This window comes from Calonectris borealis, chromosome 3 (assembly GCF_964195595.1).
Source record: "Calonectris borealis chromosome 3, bCalBor7.hap1.2, whole genome shotgun sequence".
Classification (NCBI taxonomy): Eukaryota; Metazoa; Chordata; class Aves; order Procellariiformes; family Procellariidae; genus Calonectris; species Calonectris borealis.
The window spans coordinates 41,679,778-41,701,046 of NC_134314.1; the positions used below are offsets into that span (position 1 = coordinate 41,679,778).

The window sequence follows — 21,269 nt, forward strand, 5'->3', positions numbered from 1 at the left end:
AAGAATAGGTTAAGTTGAATAGGGTAGCTATTTCCTGAGCACTGCAAGTAAAGGGAAAAGAAGTGTAGGTTGTATTTAAAAAAACTCACTCAAAGAAAAAAACTCCAGTTACTGTAAAGATTAGTTGCTGTCCTTCTCATGGAGCAACATTCTCCAATCAAAAGCAGTGGTTCTGATATTGGTTGTTAATTTTGCCTTGTAAACAATTTGAAAATACAACAAAACAATAGTTTTGGCGACATCAGATTTTTTTACCCCTTCTACAGAGCATGACCATACAAATGTTCATCGGACATGCAACACAAGATCTCTGGTTTGAATACTGGGATTGAGCAACTCCTCAAGAGTTGAAGAACCTCTTCCAACTCCTCTGCTGCTCGCAGGGAACTTTCATTCTGTCACTGGCAGAAGGGTTTCAGACAGTTCCCAACCTCTGTCACTTTTTCTCCTTTCCCTTCTCTTAAATGTTTCCTCTCCTTTAATAATACCAAATGTTAAACTAACTGTTTACGTAGCTATGTTCTGAGCAGGCATGCAGCTGAAGATGCAGAGAATTAGGGGAGGGGGTAAGTGACAATTACCATTTGCAAAAACAAATGTCAACAGGTTTAGCAGCTTTTAACATTGCCACAAACAATGATGGGGGAACAGAAAGAGCTTTTCCACAAACAAAAGTAGAAATGTATTTAAAAGACAGAATTGTGTTTCTTAAGAAAGAGAACTGCTTCTCATGGGGCCAATTCACTGGCATTTATCAAGTGAACATTAAAATGTTTGATGAGCAGTCACTGGACAATTCTGGGAGAAAAAAAGCAGACAAACCTGAGCCACTTCACAAGAAGCCTTTTTCATATCTTATATCCCTCTAAAAGGTTTTTCAACTTATTCAGTTTCCCATGCATCCTTTTTGCTAATGTCAGGAAAAGACAACAGTCCTTTCTTTATCCTCTAGAACATAAAGCTTAACATCTCGGTCACAACTGAGAATGACATAGGGAAAAAAATATCATCACTGGTTCAAGCAAGAATATGTGACAACGTTCAGAAGTTATTTTACAAATCTCCCACCTCCAAGACAAAGTGAGTTTATCATTCCAACGTAAATGTTAGTAAAATGCAAAGAGATAGTAATGAGCATGCTAGTATGAACTCTGAGCCAATAAACTAGATTTCTGTGAAGCACCATCCTATTTGCAAAACAACTTTACTAGAATCCTTCAAAAATTTTCTTATAGCAGAGTGAGAGAGAGAAGAGGTACAGAGATGGCAGCAAAGCAAACAAGTCCACCTGTCAATGATCCAGCAGGTACTCCAGAAAGGATGAGAGTCTCACATTGAGCTACACCTCTCTTGACATCAAGAACAGTAAGTACCATGCTCATTTTATGAGCTGTCTTGTAAAAACCTTTTCTGCTGTATACTACGTTCTCAACAGAAGGAGAACATGACTTTTATAAACCAAAAGCATTTAATAAGCTATTTGTTGAAATTAAATTATTCTAAAGCCTGGACAAAGAACATGAACCTTATAGTTAGCAGATGGGGAGGCAGTGGTACTGGTTTTGGCAGAAAGATCTAAAAATTCAGTTCAAGTGGAAACCAAAGACATCTTAGCTAAAATAAAGCTATAACAATGATTGTAATGGAAGTTGAGGGAGGATACTAGGTGAAGTACCATTCCGCATTTACCAAAATAGGTGGACCAAAATTTTAGTTGCATTAAATAGACAATTCTTAGGTTTTTAGGCTTCCAGGAATATTTCTCCTTCAGTTGCATACGTGTATGTGTGCTTTCAAAATGTGAAATTGGGAAAACCTCTGAAAAAAACAGGTTTCAAAAGGGGTATAAGCTCAAGTCCTGACAATTGTTTATAACTGTTGCAAACAGACATATTACAGAATAATCTGCTCCAAGAAGGTGAGACACTGCAGAGTTTCAGAAGTAATGGAATAACACCCACCAATTTTGATAGGGGACAAAACCCTACTTCTTTTGAAGGCCTAGCAAAATATGCAAGCAAATGTCATGGAAACAGAAGGTCTCTCCATGGTAACATCATCCCTGGTACGGTAGCTAACCACTCTAATTTCTAACATGCTCCAAGACATGGTATTAGCTTAATTCCACTTTTCATTTGGTATTTGTTCCATAACATTCCATATATCTAGCAGCTGTAAAGATTTATTAAAAACATTAATAGTTCACAAGCATGCAGTACCAAAGCCAAAGCTGAACATAAGTATAAGGGCAAACTTATTAACTGTGATAAAGCAAGTCTGAGTAACAGTGTCTTTTAGGGAAAAGAAACCAAGAGACTGATGGCACCATAAAGAATAATTATATTACAGCTGGTTCCCATTACACTATCTGACTCAGTGCAACAACTGTCAGATGTGCGACAGTGTCTCGCACAAAACACACAGAAGGAACTATAGAATAAAAAGGCACAATTCATAATTGCAGCTAAGCAATCCTTGTTACCTGTCTTTATACAGAATTTTAAATTTTTTAATCAACTAACCCAGGAACCAAAATCCTCAAAACCAGCTGAAAACTCTTACTAGCATTGTAGCTGCTTTCCACAGAGACGGACCAGCTTAGCGCGTAGCAATCAGAGCCATGGGAATGATTTTCAGTGAACAATTTATTTGACAAATTAGGTCCTGTTTGTGAACTATCTGTCAGCTCATGACTCTGACAAAAACTACTATCCAAATTTATTCTGCGATGATGCTTGAGAGTCTATTTTCTGATCTGATCATCAATGCTAATTTTCACTTATTTGACTGGATACAAGGCACGTGGTGCTATGTGCCCATTCAATCCGGAAACTGAAAAGGGTCAGCAGTGCAAAAGTGTGAAAAAATACATTTCCCATAATATTTTTGCAAGTAGAATACCAGGTCTTGCATAAACATGTACAGCAAGGATAGAAAATGGAGCTTATCCTGCAGAGGACTTTTAAAATGTGAACAAATATTCACAAAAATAGTCTACCTGGTTGTTTTGGTTCTTATGCAAATTATGAAAAGTACACTCATGTTCTTTTCTGGCTCAAATATTTTAATGAAATGTAAAGTTTAAAGCAAATCCTCTAATAATGATGAAAACGTTATGACTGTATTACTTAAGCTCCCTGAAAATGCAAAAAAATCTATACCGATATCCCTCATCTGAAAAATTACATATAAAGCCTTCAGTTTTCTTCGTATACCTAATCAATAGATGGAAAATGTATATTTTCTACAATCTTAGTACGTGGAAATAGTACTGTACTCTGTATTTTAGAGAGTATTGTTGATTCTCCTCTCAAAAAATCTAACACATTCTCCCAAAACCATGTTAGTGTGCTGGAAAAAGGTCTTGAAGGTTTCAGAAATACAGTATATCTGATATGGTCCACTACGTACATGTTTATTTGTCTAACAGAAAAATCTGTATTACCTAAAACTAATACTTTTTTTTTTTTTTTAATATTCTGTAAATAACACAGAAAACAGTAACACTTGTGTCTACTGTTCTTCCGTATTTGGCTTTGAAGCCAGATGTGTTAGTCAAAAAAAACCAACCCCAAAAAGCCAAACAAATCTGAATTTGCTTTGCTTGACTTGGGCTGATGCTAAGACTGTTGCAAAGCAATACGCTGCCTAAAAAGCAGCAAAAACTGACCTCTGCCATTCTTTTCTCCAAACTAAACTTTCATTTTTTCCTCACCTTTGCTCACCACAGTATGCACACCTTGTAGAACAGATTTAGATAGAAAATTGGAACTTTACATTTTACACATCATGAGAAAAAGAACAAATCTTGAAACTCTTGTTTTGTTAACCACATAGCGAACTTTTCTTCACCTGCTCTGAGCTCATCCTATGAGCACTGGATCCTGGGATCAACTTATATTTGCTAAACAGTGGAGTGTTTCCAGAACTACTTAGAATTATCTTTTATTCTTCTGTTGTTTGTTTTCCTCATTACCAGCAGAACAAGCCATATTGTCCCTTAACAATGGCAACATCAATTTACAATCTGACAAGTCCCTAAGACACACATTTTAATTGCTCTCATAAGTTAAAAGTTCTCTCTAGAGAATCCTGTGTTGCATAAAACACGTTTTGTTTCAGTGGTTGGATGAATATACAGATACAAGATCTTCCTGGGATTTCCAGTGATCACTGTTTGGAAACAAGCAACCTACTGTTTGTCAGTTCAAACTTGTCAAAACTTTCAGATAGCATTTAACAAGTGTACTAATTGTTTCTTTAATGAACAATTCAAAGTGCACAGAACATCTGCATTTTGGAAATCTGGGATATTTTCCACTTTCAGAACGAACCAGGAGGTATGTTGCAGTTGTACATTTCTCTATCTCAGTGGAAAGCTTCTAGAGTAACATGGAGAAGAAGAGAATTTCATTTCAGAAACACAACTAGCAGAATTAAGAGGGAATAAGCTTTTGCTTTAAGAATATCCGCAGTAATTATCTAAGTAGTTTTCATTGGTTTCTTATCTCTGACTTGTACAGTTATGGCATGAAGTCCGGCACTGCTCTTCTAACTCCGTACTTAAAAGACTATAACCTGTATGATACAATCACATCTGAATTATTCAGCATGCATGTCAGTGGAAGACAATGGAATTTTCTTAAAAGCAATTTATAGCTTTCATATCAAGCTCAAGACTTCCATTTTTAATCATATGTTAATTATTCACCATTTTGGGAATGTCAAAGACTAGGAGAGCTGATGAATGGAACAGGGAGTACAATTACAACTGAAACTAAAGTTACTGGCAGCCGAAATGAGATCGAATTATCACAACTGTGTTCTGTTGTATGTCCTCAATACAGAATACTATTCCGCAGGCACCTCTGAGCCTTGCAGAGCATACTGTGTTCTGCATATGATTACTTTAAATGTGTTGTCACCAAATATACAGAGTTACCTTCAAGGATTTATCTGATAATACCTGCTAGAAACTAAAAGAGATATTTTGATAATTACAAAAATTCAGTTACCCAATTGTGATATTGATCCTCCATTTTCAAATTTACTACTTGTAAGAACAGTGACCCAGTAAACATTTCAAACTATGAATAACAGAGTAATGTAAAATAAACCACACTGCTTTTTAAAGAAACTAAGTGTTTTTACATTAACTGTTTCAGCCATCCAAATACCACAATGCAAGTGTTCATACTCCTCTGAAAGCAACCCTGTTTTCACAAATCTTAGGTATATATGTCATCTTCCTGAAATGCTGGGTTACTGCTTACACTAAAACAGCAGGATGAATATCTAGCTAAATATTCTGCCTTATCCTGATATAAACCACTATTTTTGCTTTACTGCTGTGGCTAAGACGAAATAAGAACATTCCATGAAGGATCTGTTCGCTGTCTTGTTCTGGCCTGCACAGGAGAAAGTACTGAGAGAAAACATTTGCAACAAGGTAGTTCTTCCAGATATTTTCCTAAATCTTTTCAGTTTGATAGAAAGAGTATAGATGAGTCATACATGAGGCATTCTGTTGATAACTATTCTGGGAGCTGAAGAAAAGAGTGTTAATAAAATACTTTCCACTATATCTTCAAGTTTCCAAGTCATTCCTGATCTACGAACTTCTCAGTCCTGGAAAGAAACTGTTGTAAAAATCAGGCTGAGTAGGAACACTGCCATGGAGACAACTGACCACTTCATTAACAACAGCCTATGTTAAAGATCAAGAGCTTAATTAACTACTTGGATGATTCAGTAAAGAGATCTCACTGATTCAAAGTAGAACCTCTCCTAGACTTCGCTATCCAGCCATAAAGACATTTGTTTTTCAAAGCTGATCCACCACACATATAAATTAACCTAATTTGTGGAATACAGACTTACTCTCTTAAAAGCAGGTATGTTTTGCAGAAGCTGAACAATTGCTTTGGTATTCTCACCCGAATATCACATTTACAGTATATATTCCTAACATTTATTTATTTCTTTTAGCTAGAAAGTACTTGCAATCTGACATAGCTGGAAGCACAATAGCAAGCGCGCTCAAGCTCCTTGGCATCTAGCTTTGACACAAAGAAGCTATGCAAAAATCGTATTTAAAAGCCTTTATGAATGATGATTCTGCCTATCCTAGTACAAAATAAATCTTTCTTTTCCCAACATTTAAACAGTAGCATCCAGAAAAAGCATTTTTTTCTTCTCCTAAACAACACATACACAGACACCACTCTATTAATGTCAACTGACAATCCTGAGGATGACTAGTACACGTAATGTAAAATGTAAGAAAGGTCTTTCCTGCCTAATGCCATTGGCAGGCAGGATGATTAAATTGTACAACAGAAGTTCAAGAACCTATTTAGATAGCTCCCATAAATGCAATTCATTGCCTGAGAAATCAGAGAACGTCAGATGGTATAGGTCATAAGCAAACAAATGGGATAACATACCAATTAGAACTAACACTTTCCTTAGGTAACCAGACTCAAGGCACTGACATCTATTCAGGCAAACATAAAAAGGAAGTCAGGTTGAACAATTTTGGCAAATAGTATATACATTTGCATCTCTAAATGTACTAGAGGACCAGCAGCAGAAAGTTAAACAAGGAAAACTTTTGCTACACCACTACCTGCCTATATTCAGAGCTAAAAATGACTCATAACTTCCACTCCCTTTTTGGCCATTTTTTGTCAAGTGTGGACGCTAGGAGTTAGTACCTGTAAGAAATGTTCAAATTTCCCGAGGTGTGAATTATCTCAGATTCTTGGAAAGTAGGTGGAAATCATAAAAATCTACTATGTTCAAAAATCATGGCACTTTTATGTAGGAGTCTAACAATTTAATTAAATGAGCTCTAATTAATTTAATTAGACCTTACTTATTGGTGTTTAAGTTAGCATTTCTGTTGGTTTTTTTTCTTAATTTTCTAGTTTTCTGATTTTCCAAAAAAGGAAAGACAGCAAAGACAAACTTGAATTGGTATGAAAATTTTACTTGTATTGTCACGGAAAAACTCTCAAAGAAATACTGTACATTGCTAATAAATTTGAGTATGTTCATAAAGCATATGATAGAATGGTATATTTGAGATATGACTAGCTATTTAAGAGATGAACTGCGAGGAACATTGCCATGGAAATTGAATATAACAACTATTCATAGGCAAAAAAGAGTTGTAAAGCTCCGTGGCATTTCAGGAGATTGACAGCAAGTTCTCTGTTAAAGGAAAACCTACAACAGCACCAAAAGTGCATGCTGACATGACAACAGCATCCCCTGACTAGTAACAGATTCAGTCATGAAGATTCCTCTTGCAGAGGAAATCACATTTAGCAATGAGATATTCTAAAGATACATGAAAGGATTTAGTAGTGTGGGTCAACACAAAGACTCATGAAAATTATTCTCTCCAGATTCTCCTCCCTTCTGCTGCAAACTCTAGAGAAAAAAAAACAGGCAATCTTAGCGTCTATGTTAAGGAATCAAGGTGCTGAGCTCTTCTCCCTGGCATCCAGTGATAGGATGCATGGGAATGGTTCAAAGCTGCACCAGGGGAGGTTTAGACTTGACATGAGGAAGCGTTTCTTTATCGAGAGGGTGGTCAGACACTGGAACAGGCTTCCTAAAGAGGTGGTCGATGCCCCACACCTGTCAGTTTAAGAGGCATTTGGACAATGCCCTTAACAACATGCTTTAACTTTTGATCAGCCCTGAAGCGGTTAGGCAGTTGGACTAGATGATTGTTTTAGGTCTCTTCCAACTGAAATATTCTATTCTATTCCATTGCCTCCAAATCTTATATGAATCACTACAACATTAGAAAGCTAAATCCAGAAACTTCTACATTTGTTACAAGCAAAAATTTATGTTATCATATGATTCTTCCCAAGCCTTTATATATCAGCTTTGGTATTGAGACTATCTGAGCCTATCTGAAGCTATTTCTTGCTATTGCAATAGAAATATTTAACAGTAATCGATGCCCCATCACTGGTAAACATGATGCCTGAGTTTCAGCAATATGCCAGCAACTGACTTGGCCTATGTTTAAAAATTCACAGAGGATTCAATAAAACATATACTGTGGAAGAAAAGGCTTACCAATTATATAGGATTATTAAGGAGAAACTGGCGCTGCTTAATGAAACAAAACCTGGCCTTTTGGAGATATTTTATTCGGTGGTATTTTTTGGAGAGATTTCATTCAGTGTTAACTTCAGTGATTTTGGATGAACTTTTAAAATGACAGAAAATAACACAGCCTATTATACAATGGGAATAGCACAAATAATTAACAGGCAACCAAGCATTTCAGATCACCACTAAGTCTGCCAAGGGAGCGAAAGGAAGATATATTAAAAACTCATGCAAGGTTAGTCAGTAATAAAAACCTGTTCATTATTCTCCTTTCATTTTAAAGGCTAAGCTTTTTGTTAGAACTCAGTGTGGAGAGTTATGTGTCAAATAATTCGGCCATTCTTTAAAATAACATTTATCTTAGAAGAACAGAGCTCAGCAGCTGCCCTTCTTCCTTCCCCAGAAAAATCCCAAACCCACACAACTGGACTTTATTCCTCATCCAAAATAAGAGCACGGAGAAGTACCAAACAGAAATCAGCCAACGCAAAAACATCGCAGAGCTCAGGAGCCAAAAAAATGGAACAGAAGAGAATAAATTGTGATACAAGCTTTCCACAGATGCTCAAAAACTGTCCTTAGGCCTTCCTAACTGATGGCCAGCGAGCCTTCTTTTAGGTGGCTAAAATAAGAAAATAATTCCTACATCCTTTTCCCAAGTAAGGGAAAATAATAGTTCTAGCCAGCAAGAAAGTCTGTTATTAAAAGAGATTGCTAGCATAAAAATTAGACAGTCTGAGATATCTAGCAAAGGTATGATTTACAAGGCAGATAACAAAAGTAATTTCACTGATGAGTGGGCATAGGTCAGAGAGCTGATTCTGCCATCAGAAGATAAGAGGCCATTTTTGAGATTTCCATTAAAAACACACAGGTTGGCAAACTACAAGCGTTCTAACACAAATGTTAGAAGTTGTTCGCTGTTTTGAAGCAAAAAGTCCTTTAGAAAAAAGGACTGAAAGCTTCCAATCTTTACACAAGCATTCAGAATCTGTGAATAAGGTGTTTGGCTTTTACCTGCAAACTAATTCACTCATTGTCTGGGGCATGATCACAGGGCGACATACCTGTCCATGAAGTTTCCTGCTGGCCTGTTTCACTCCTCCTAATTAGCACTTAGCTTCGGTCCCTGCTCTGCCAACCTGTTACATGTAGAGGGATCAGAAAGCTGATCAGATGGAATGGAGCTGACTCAGCCATATGGGAGTTATATCGGTAGCATCTTAAATGGATAGAAAATGATGTGGGGAAAAGAAGCGTTAGGGAGAAGCGACATAAAAGGGAAATCAAAAGGAACGTGGGAAACGGGCTATTGGATAGAGACGATGCATGAAAAGGAAAAGAGGAAAGGAAAAGAGTACAAAGGGAAGAAGAGAAACAATAGTAAGAAAACATTGTCTTATATTTGTCTCTCACCATGGAGTTGTTAGAGAATGGTAGGTTAACGTAGGGGATGCGCAGGGAGGCACTATGAAGTACACATCACATCAAATCACCTACAAAGCATTCTTAAATTATAAACGAGGCAAAAACCTCCATCACTTCCACTAAACATGCTCTTCTCATGATCTGTGAAAGCTTTCACTCTCTGGAAAGGGAGGGAGGAGGAAGAAGGGAGGCCTCAGTCATTGCCTTTCAATTGTCATTGTGAAATTAAAGCACTTGTATACCCTGGGCCATAACCAATATAAATAACTCAAGTAACTGGTGAATTAGTTAGGAATAATAATGCTCAGTTAGCATGACCTTGCAAAATAAACTAACCTGCACAGGCAGAAAACAATCTCCTTACTCCTTAACGTTGTTTCTACTATCACCAGTCACAGTGCAAAACTATTTCTGCTTCAGTACAAGAACCTTGCTATTCATAATATGAGTTTAGATAGGAAGACTAACAGAAGAAAATAAACCCTATTCTATCTAACTGAAACCCTAGATTTGGTAGTAAAACTTTTTCACTAATCCTTTTTCATTAAAGCATGCTGATTTCTCAAAACTGAACTAATTCACAGGCACTTGATGCCAAATCTCTTCAAACCCAAGACAAAAGTGAGAAAACCCAGAGCTCTTAGAGGCTAAAAGCATAATCCCTATGCACATATCATTTTGGGTATTTTGATTTTTATTGTAAGTCAGAATTAACCAAACTTCAAAACAACAAAATATTCTTTCTCCATCCGTGTCGATTCCCAGTACCAGTGTTGCCTATAGCTAGTGGGGAATATATCCATGTAGTCAGGTCTAGATGCCTGTGTCTAAGACCAGAGATCAAGAGGAACATCTCTGAATAAATGGAAGAAACAAAAACCACAGAAAAGACTTTCAAACAGACTGAACTAATAAGGTCAACATTCTTTATATTAAATAATTAGTTAACTTCTGCATTCTGCTTTAACTATTAAAAGTATGGGAAGTGTGGGTATTTCTCCCCAAAAATTTTCCTGTCTGTAAATGGTCACGTTCCATTCATCCTCCTCTGCTGCCACTTTATCCTTCCTTGTGATTTTGCTCCAATTCCTGTCTACTTTTGTTTTCTTCTCCTCAAAACACACATGAGACTTCAGGAGCTCCCAAAAGATGTTCTTAAATTTCCCTGATCTTATAAAACTCAGCATCATTTCTGTCTGTCTCTTTTTCTGCAAGATCAAATGTGTCAATAAAAATGGTTGTTAAGAATTGTTTTCTTCTGGATATGCCATGGTCTCTTCACTTGAGACAAACTGGTTTTATAAAGGTCTTTAAGTCTCATGATGACCAAAATTCAGGCCTCTACCCCGATCAACAATAGGTATCTTTCTCTGTGAAAAGATGTTATACATTACACCTATAACTGCAACTGTAATACAAAAAGAAAAATTATTTCAGTTAGTATTCTCAAGGGATCATTTATGCATTGTTATACTCTGTTGCCCTTGTGTTGTTGCCTATTAATTTATGCCCTCTGTACCACATAAAATAAAAAAGCAGTATCAGCTATCTATATCAGCTTCATCCTTTTCCATTAATCAGCTTTAATACTTGTTTCCCAATTAATAGCTCTATAATAATTTCTTTTGCTCTAAATAGATGATTTATATTTTCTCAACTACAAAAGCCATTGAGAAAACTGCATATTGCTTAATATAGGAAAATCAGTTTAATAACAGATGCAACAGACTTACATTCCATAAATCCTGAAATAACACTGAAATTTGAACATTAAATTAGACTAAACAAATATATCCCATATTTTAAAGATGAAAAAACTTTATAAGCATTTATGCAAGAAAATGAGTTTTTTGTTGGGTTATAAATTTCTCAATATGCTAAATCAGAAAACACAAGTTCTAGAAACACAAAACATATCAGATATTAATTTCCTGTAATGACAGCAAAGAGACACATTTTTCAGTAATTTCATTTCAAGTAAAAAAGGTAATTTCAAATTTAGCTGTAATAACTCTGCGTAGCTTAACCTCTAATATTCAGAAAAGTAGTTCTGAGAAGCCTTTACAATTGCTTTAGATTTTAACAATATTCTAAGACATCATCAGGACTTCTTATGAAAGCATGAATTTTCTTTACTCTAGTAGTTTTGCTTTGAATTTGAAATAGCTATATATTAAACAAAAAAAAAAACAAACCAAACAAACAAACAAAAGGTATGTGGTCTAATTGCTCAGTTATTTTGTGGTTAGCTGGCGTAGAACTTGCAATAGGGAACAGAGGTTAATCTTATTGCTAGATGAGAGTCTCATCACCCCTGCTAAGATCTACAATATAGGAAGCAGACCAGAAAAAACTGTTTTATCTGGAAAACTAAATACCAATGTTTTCTGTGAGTAACTGTAAGGGTAGAAATATCTGTCAAATTTGAAATAATCGAAAACAATTCCTTGTTTTACAAGCTAAGAAAAAAGTCGACATGGATGATGTTACAGTCACTATCTATGTCAATATACCACTGTATCATACATATGCAGTGTATCCATTGTATCAGGGCCAACAGAAGCAGCAGTAGGATGGATGAGGCCATGTTACTGACTTCCTTTAAAGCCACCCTTCCTGCTTGAGAACCATTTATGTTAATTTTTCTGGTTGTATGCAGTTCTTCTGGTGACTTCTCCCACCCCAGTCATATACCTTTATATTGGCGGACATGGCTTGAAAGTACATCATGCTTTAATTGCACTAAAACAACACAAGTCACAAATTTTACTAAAATTTTAATGTGTGAAGATCCTTGAGAAAGAAAAATAATCCCAAAGCTCAAATCAATGGCTGAAACATTTGCAGAACTCATGCAGAAAAAAACCTTCTTTATTTAGCAGCACATCATAGTACACACGCAAAAAACCCATGAGCTGATTCCTGAAAACTACCACCATGGATTAATCTGAAGTCACACATACTACAAATTAGATTGCAACTAGTTGAATTTAAGTAGTCTGAGGACCTGGAAAAATCAGAACCTACACTGCAAAGTAATCCTGGCAGAAACAAAGATTAGGTGGTAGATGGGAGAATGAATGGGGAGGGAGGGTGAGAATTTCATTTGAGAGTGAAGGCAGAAAAATCCAGTTTTACGCTACTTACTCCTGTAGGCTGAAATATCAGTCCATCCACTTCGTGGCTAACTTCTCTAGCAAAGCTTCCTTCCAGGAGCTGTAGAACAAAAAGAAAATAAATCTTTTTTCCATAGAGAAATATTTCACTTAGAAGTCTGCACATCAAAGCAGATTATATGCTACCACTGCAATCATTTGCTAGTGAACTGCTTATTCATGGTTTAACGTTAGAGCTTGGGAAATGTCAACATAGAAAGCTTCAACAAATTAGCAGTTTTTACAAAGAACACTCAAGGCTCAAACAAGTTTCAGGGAGGTGAACCCTTACAGTAATATTCAAGGAAAAAGCCTTTATCCAAAAAGAAATATTGAGAAACCAAGATAATTTTATACACTAAGAGATGGAGAAAAATCAGTTCTGATACAGGACACAGCAGTCATTTGTGGACAAATTAAAAAAACTCATTTGCCACTTCAACACGCAAGTAGCACTTACTTTAGATTGAAAATATGTACTTAAAAATATTGCAGGGCATCATTCAAAATTCATGTTTGGCAGACTCCCTAACTAGGGCATAACCCAGTAACACAGCTACACTACTGTAAAACAACTGTCCGAATTAATTTGGATCTTGAATATTCTGTTTTACATTTTCAAAGATTATGAATTCCATATGGAGGTGAATACATCCATCAGGATGGTATTTACCAGAGCAAAAACATCTAACTAAACAAACTAATGAAACCAGTTAGTTGACAGTTATGAGAATTGATGATACACTTCCACGTTAAATTATGACTTGCCTAAGGAAAAGCAAATAACCAGCGAGAACTACAATTGTCAAGTAATAGCAAAAATTAGGAGAATTACCAAAATGCCTCCTTATTAATTTCAATTTATATTTAACTGTAGAGATGAAGAATCTACCCTGAAGTTGTAGGTGCTTTCAGTAACATTTGAAAAATTTTGATATATAAGTAACCACATGGTCATAAAACATAGCAAATACAGAACGCAGTAAATCACAGTCAGTTTTAAAAACAACATTTTGGCCTAGACTGTTAATTTTGTATCATTTCCTTTGTATAGTCCAACTTAACTCAATGACCCACTGACTAAACTATTCAAATGAAGTATCAAACTCTGCCCTCAGTAAATGGCAAAGGTATGAAAGGACTTGAGAATTAACATTTTTGTCTTCCTATGGGCCGTACAACTCAAAGCAATGCACTTAAAATGGATCAAAAGCCTGACGGCCAAATATTTTAAACAATAATAATATAACATGGTATTTCATTTAAACCTGTAGCTCTTTGCACAGAATAATTGATCATTTTGCTATAAAAAACCCTAGCTTTTTTCCTTGTCCACATAGTCATTAGTGTATTTGTGCTTATAACTGCATCTACAAATACAGCTTTTGCTATTCAACTTTTAGATACAATTTAATTGAAAAACACACTCTACGATAGAGTACTCTCAAGTGGTAAAATACGTTAAGAATATTTGATTCTGAGTAAGAAATCATTCAGTGAAACACTATTTTTCAGAAAGCCCATACTTGGAATGTAAAGTCGTAGCTTGCATGTACCTATTACGATTTTGAAATTTACAACCGAGGCTCACAATCCTTTACCAGATGTCTATACAAAATAAGAAAAAAAAAATTCCGCAATTCTTTCAAAAATGCTTTGTTAATCTTTGCTTCAGCAGAGAAATGAGTACATTGGAAAATATTTAAACAAATGTTAAAAAGTTAAAAAAAAAAAAATTTTAAAATTTCTACACAACCTAAGCCTTCTACACAAGCTAATCCCTTGCAAGGTTACTGCCCAGCTCCCAAACTGACAGGCCAGTGAGAAATCCGTAATAAGAATACACTTAATATTTACAAAAATACATAGAAAAGATTTCATTAAATTCAAGTACCAAAAAAACCTTCTCCGAATACAAAAACCTACACCTTTAAAAATAAAAGACAAACTTCAAATTAGCTGAGACTATACTTTTTATACATTTCTAGCTATCTTATTAAAAGGCACTAACCAGACTGGCAAACAGAAACCAATCATCTCTGTTTCTGCTTATCTGAAGTTCTTAAAGGAATTTGAGGACATGACTACTTTGGTGTTGGAGCTTACATAAACTGCATTATTTACTCTTTCCCGGAATAAAATTTAGGAATATAGAAACAATCTCTTAATTTGGAGTGTATGACTCATCCAGGTAAAGCATAAAATTATTATTATGCACTGTTTTACCTGTAGCTCTCTCCACTCTGGTCTACGTGTAGCTAAACCACATTAAAGCACTATTGCAACTTCATAAATGGGGGGAAAATGTAAATTCAAAATTTACCATTTAAAAAAATATATATTCTGGTGTTCCTTTTTATTTTAAAACCAGAACAAGACTCAACAGATAACTAAACCTCTTTGTGCTCCCAATTATTCTGCTTTCATTCTCAGTTATTCTGCTTTCGTTCTCATTAGGTTCATTACAAGTATTTCAATGATAACATTTCAGAAAATAATTTTTACTAGAAAGGATTAGCAATTTGGGGGAGGGGGAATGAAGTGGGAAGGAGGGAGTGGAAATTTTCTCTGAGCTTCTTCCCATACACACTTTCTTGAGAATTAAACTATTTAGAAGTTGTCTGTGAATAGCAGAATATTGCATATTGAATATTGCAGAAAGTTTGGAATGACAGGAGAATGAGCAGAAAAGGAATGTTTGACATATAAGCTAATATTTTTGACACTAAAGATATAGTTGATACAAGGTTTTTAGGTTTATGAACTTAAAATCCAGGTATCATGGTTCATCTTTTTAAAAAAATTCTGTTCAATTTTCCACACATATTAAAATGTCTAATTAACTTGAACAGTATGGTCTTTTTTTTAATCGGCACCATGATAAATGGCACACCTGCTTGACTGGGATGACTGCCAGGGATCAGATAAAATGCAATGCATCTCAATGACATTTTATAAAAGATGGGTGAATGATGCATGCGAGCCAGTTCCTCTAGCATGCTATTCCTTGTAGCCTCGTGGCCTCTATTTCCACCTGTGAACCCCTTTGTTCACTTCCTGCAGCTTCCTGCTTCCCTGTGAACATTACAGTAAACTATATACTCATACTACAGTTTATTATTTAAAACTTCTCCTTTCTTACTTTATAACTAAATCAAATTAAAAATTATTGCTACGTCTAATAATATTCCTTTAACGAAAAGAATGGTATAATCACATGGAATGAGTGGAGCTGTACGACGACGAAAAGGATTTCTCCTTGCTCTTTGACCACTGAGCTGAGGAGCAGCAGTATGTCACCAAAAGCAGCACAAATAACCTGCTGAAGCTGATTTTGCCAAAACTCTGAACCAGTCAGGAGAATTTCTTGAGTGGATAATTGAAAAATCATGCTTTGGAGATCTCTCTATATTATCAATAAAGAAATCACTTGGCTCCTCCAGCAGGAAAAGGAGAAAATTTCGGTGCATACAGATTCCACATAACGCTAGTAGGTTTTTATTAATGTTTCTGTAATTCTGAGGCAAGCCACATGATTCTGACGAGTTTTCAGATGACACTTTATTCTTAAAATAAATAAGTCCAGTAGGAACTACTGTGCCTTTTCCTTCCCCTTACAAAAAAAGTCTCATGGAAACACAACATGCCGGTGAGAGTTATGCAGATTCCAAAACATAATAATGTCTCTGCCAAGTCATATTGACTTTCTACAAAATAATTTGGTCTTTGCACACAACTACTATTAAGACAAATAGAGCCCAAAATAAAGCATTAAGAGAAGTTTTGCTTTTGGTTCGTTGACTGAAATTATTACAAATATATGATAAAACTTTCAAAACAGTCTTTCATGACGCTGGGGAATACACGGCTTTGGGAATTAAAGGGAGCACATACCTTCTGAAAAATGGAAAGAAAAGGGGAAAAAAAAAAAAACACCTCAAACTGAAGCCACTCAGACTTTTATCTTTTTCATACTCAGGATACTGTTCACCTCTCCCAGCATTAGCATTTGAAGTAAAACGGCTGACCTAAACAAATCTAGTGTAAATTAACGGTTTGGGGGGAGATGGGAGAGTATCAAAGACATACCTCTGGCAGTTCCACTGCTTCCTTCCCTCCCTGCCCAAAACCAGACATAGCCTGGATCACCGGTTCAGACTAACTTTCAGACAGCTATGACAATGAGATGAAACCCTCTCCTCTCATGCATATTTAAGTTTCTCTTCAAGTGATACGCTCAAGTGCCAAGTAATTTTTTGGAAAATTGTGCAGTCTCAAGTTACAGCATGCTGTGATAGAGAACCACAATCTTCGTTAAGTTGCTCCAATGAACTATTGCAGGCGCAATTAAAAAATTAAAGCCTATTTCTTAGCAATTTTTTTTTCTTCTTTCAACTTTTCTTCCTTGATCCTCTATTTAATAGACACTGATCAAGTTCACCTCTCAGAGGTTTTTTGGGCAAATAAACTAGCTTCACATTTCAAACATTTCCCAAGGAAGCAGATATAACTTTCTAATATTTCAATAATGTCTCTTCTGAACTCAGTTATCATTTTTTTCATCAGTTGAAACCATCCCAGCTAGACTAGACCGAATATTCCAGGACAGCCATAGCAGCAAGAAAAAAAGCACTCCCTGTTCTCCTCCGCGAGAGTCTCCTTTCAAGGAGATCTCTGGATACATGAGCACTTGCCAAAGAAGAATTTCACCATCCGATGGCTCATTACAACTGGCTGCTCGACTCAGAGTGGCTCCTTCCAAGCAACCATGAAGGTCCTGAAAGCACAGCCCATGATCTCATGAACGTGACTTAGCACATGGCCATACAAGTAAATGTTTCTGCTTGCACCCTGTGATTCCATAAAGCCGTAAGTAGCATTTCAACATCAACATTTACTTCCCTCATGCAAACATCAGTAATCCCTCTCTCATTTATAACTTTTCATGTTTTCCTCCAAATCACCTATAAAAATGTTGATGAGCAGATTTTTAATCAATTTAACATGACCCAGTTTCTTTTGCATTGTTCTCATTTCCTAATAAAAATACGATATGCTACCTAATGTCAAATAAATGAGGTAAAAACCAGTATTTAACATATTAATTAAAGTGTATCTTTACAGCAGGGTAAAGTCCAATTCTATAATGCATCCTCAATTATTCATTGTATTTGGCTATATTTATCTTAAAGATTTTCAATTTTTCCTTGCTGGGAAACCGGCAACAAAGACGCAAGAAGGAAAATGCAGCATGGTAACTTAGAGTACAGTCAGAAAACCACAGCTGATACTAAATATTTTTAAGCTAGTATACTAAAAAAATCATGAAGTTACAAAATATTTCCTGGCCCATGCTAATGGTCTTAAATATGCATAAAGGAAGAGTAGGATCAGAAAATAAATTAAAAACTTAACTCCTTACGAAGTAATTATTTAAAGAGGTTTTATATGCTCATTAAGAACCAACACGTATTGAAGAATAACCGCCACATTTTCAGTAAACCAGTGAAATGATCTACTTTGCCCTAACTGCATAAGGAACACAAAACGTAAGTTTCTCACTTGCTCACTACTTAAAAAGAAATTTCATGCTCTGGGGATGTAAAATCAGTGTATAATTCAAACTGCATGAAAAGCCTTTAAAAAAATTTATGCTTAAAGCTCAAAATCCTAGCTTTCATGCAGCCATCCACTCAAGATTCTAATTTAAGATATAAACAGAGAAAAGCTGTAAATGTAATTTTGTCTGTATGAATACGTATGTGTTGAAAGCACTTGATGCTAACCAGTAACTCGGTACTAAACAAGAAGAGTAAAAGTAAACTCCAAAGGTTCATCTGTTTAACAAAATCACCACTATTTTGAACTGTATAATTTGTGGCAACAGCTGAACCATATTGTGATGAAAATGATACCAAATGACTGCATAAAGACACATGGGAATTTTCTCAGTTGATAAAATTAAAAAATACATTCTTTTTATAAAATACTATTTTATGGAAAACCTTTTAGTCTGTTAATTTACTAGAAGCTTTGAAACCAATCACACTGAAAGACTAAAAATAACCTCTTTGCCAAGTTAATCATACAGAACATTTTGGCTCAAAAGACATTAAAAACACCTAATTACTGCAATGGATTTGTTCCCTATAAGAATGAAAGCAGATAATGGCAGCAATGCGAGACTGATGTTCGCTAATATGATCAAGAGACTAATTATTATCCATGAATCATTTGTAGCATTCAAAACTTGATTAATGTCAGGTCAAGTTTAACATGTGATAGGTTTTATTAGTAATGCTCGGCTATCCCACAGCTTGTCAGTTTAAGCGAGTGCCATCTGTTAGGTGTAGGAATAGCCAACAGTCACAACAAAAGCACAGTGGGTACAACTGGTCACTGAAGTACATTTTCAGAATTCCATAAGGGAGCTACCCTAATAATTTCAAACACACTAGACCACAGTCCAGCACAAAATAACCTGCTAAAGCTAGGAAACTTGTAGCCCAAAAAGCGGGCATGCAAGGCAGGCTTTTCTCATTTTAAAGCTTGACCAAAGGAGTGTTCAGTACAACTGGATTCAGCTTCGCAGATTGACCAGTCTCTAGTAACAAAAATTTTCTTGCATAGGAATATGCATAGCTTTTTCTCTACACTCCATCATCTTTAGCAAGCATTCCTGTACAGAATACACTGATTCACCCTTTAAAGCATCACTCACGGTATTCAAGTACATATGGCCGTAACGAACGGCTCAAGTAGCAACACACTGTTAGAAGACAATGAACCTGAAATTCATATTCCACAAGAAAATGTTTACTGACAGTCTCTCATTTGTTCCAATTACAGATAATGACAAGAAGAAATGGTTTCGCAGTAGGCTCACTTTCTAGTATTTAACAGCAGTTTGCGGGTAGCCAGCTTTACCAGGGGTCACTTCTCCCACGTGCAGCCCATTCGCAGCTGTTGCAGCAGGATGGGAACTCACCTGCTATCCTAAGAGCTTAGCTGGGCACCTCCGCTGAACATCCACGAGCTCCGCACTAATAACAGCGGGTGCAGCAAGGCTGAAATAACATGAAGAGGCAACAGACAGGTGCGTGCACAGAGAGGAAGGAAGGTGACCTAATTCTACCTGGGTTTGCTCCGGCACCTACGTACTTCTCCTCTGATCTAAAACTAGTTAGAAACTCAGCAGGAGAATGGAAAGAAACATTTATTTACCTCACAGCTACCACAGCTACAACAGCCCTTTCAGATGTATTATAAATATGTTCTCATTTGATGGCTGTCTTACATTCTAAGTGGATGAAGCTGAAAGGCTGCAGATTCAGGCTGCCACTAGCATAACTTGCCGTCTGTACTTTAGCTCCAAGTGTTCTGTTTTCTGGCTAAGAGCATGATGTGCAGGGCTCCCAGGCTCCTTGATGTCTTGATGTAAAAGCCAAGTATTCTGAAGACTTGATGCCAGTAGGCCACAGACCATAAATAACATCATAATTTAAAGAACCATAACTATTGTACAGTTTCTTCCTCAACCATTTGCCCACATAATTTCATAGCCGATGACTGACAAGGACCCAAACTACTAGTGCCTGGGCATTAGCATTCTAACTAACACCCCCCTTCATTGATTGTCTTTTAGAAGAGCAATTCTGTAAACTGTATTCTTTCCAGAACAGGAAGGCAATAGAAATTCCTGTTTATACTCATGTGATGGGGAACGAGCAACACCTCTAAGCAAGAAAGCCAAAGAGACTCATCCCTTCTATCTGCAACCTGCTTCATGTCATGATTGAGGCATCTCTGAAAAAACCAAGTTATTCCACAGACCAGACTCTCAGAACTTTCCCAGCTCCTACTACAACTGCTGCCAGTTTCACAAGGGAGTGTTACAGTCTGCTTTTTTATAGAGAACTTAAAGCAAGAGAAATCATATATATCATCTTCTGAAACCCGCTTCTTAAATCTTTTCTACTACCTCTCTAAAAGATTTAAAGAAAAGTCATTTCTAGATATATGATTAGCTGGAAGTTACTGCAGTCTGTGATGGGATGCAACCTCTGATATTGAGAAGGTGGAAGAACTGCACTAGCTTGATTTCATTACCCAGCCACAAGGGAAAAAATGCTATACTGAACAACAATAAAATAGATTGTGGAGGTGGCGGGGAATAAAGTTTGATGGTTCTATTTTTTTTTTTAATCTTTTTTTGGTTTTGCAGCTAAGTCATTAACTGCACTCTTTAAAGATGCTACTAACACTAGCTATCTGCCTTGTTCCTTAATTATTTGGATAGAGACATTTTAGAAAAATGTAGAGCACGCTGCAGTAAGAGTCCCACTGAGCTATCACCAGTTTGCTGGTTCTGAGCGAAAAACTCCAAAGGTCATGTACCTAATATATTCAAAACAATACCCAAGAATAACACGAGCGCTATGTGTGTTAATGCTTAATTTGACAGCACATCTGCATTCCTGAATTCAAAATAAGCATTAGGCATTTCTCACTGTCAATCTCTTCTCAAAAACACAATTGAGAAATTGACAC

General features: G+C 36.1%; 1 protein-coding gene across 3 annotated transcripts in view; it reads right to left on the bottom strand.

Annotated features, from left to right (window-relative positions):
- The window catches only part of RNGTT (RNA guanylyltransferase and 5'-phosphatase), a 181,056-nt gene that overhangs the window by 76,260 nt on the left and 83,527 nt on the right, over positions 1–21,269 (bottom strand). For all 3 annotated transcript variants that reach the window (XM_075145462.1, XM_075145461.1, XM_075145460.1), the window contains one exon: positions 12,712–12,780. In XM_075145462.1, coding sequence (XP_075001563.1) covers positions 12,712–12,780 — 69 coding nt within the window. The remainder of the gene's footprint in view (positions 1–12,711; positions 12,781–21,269) is intronic.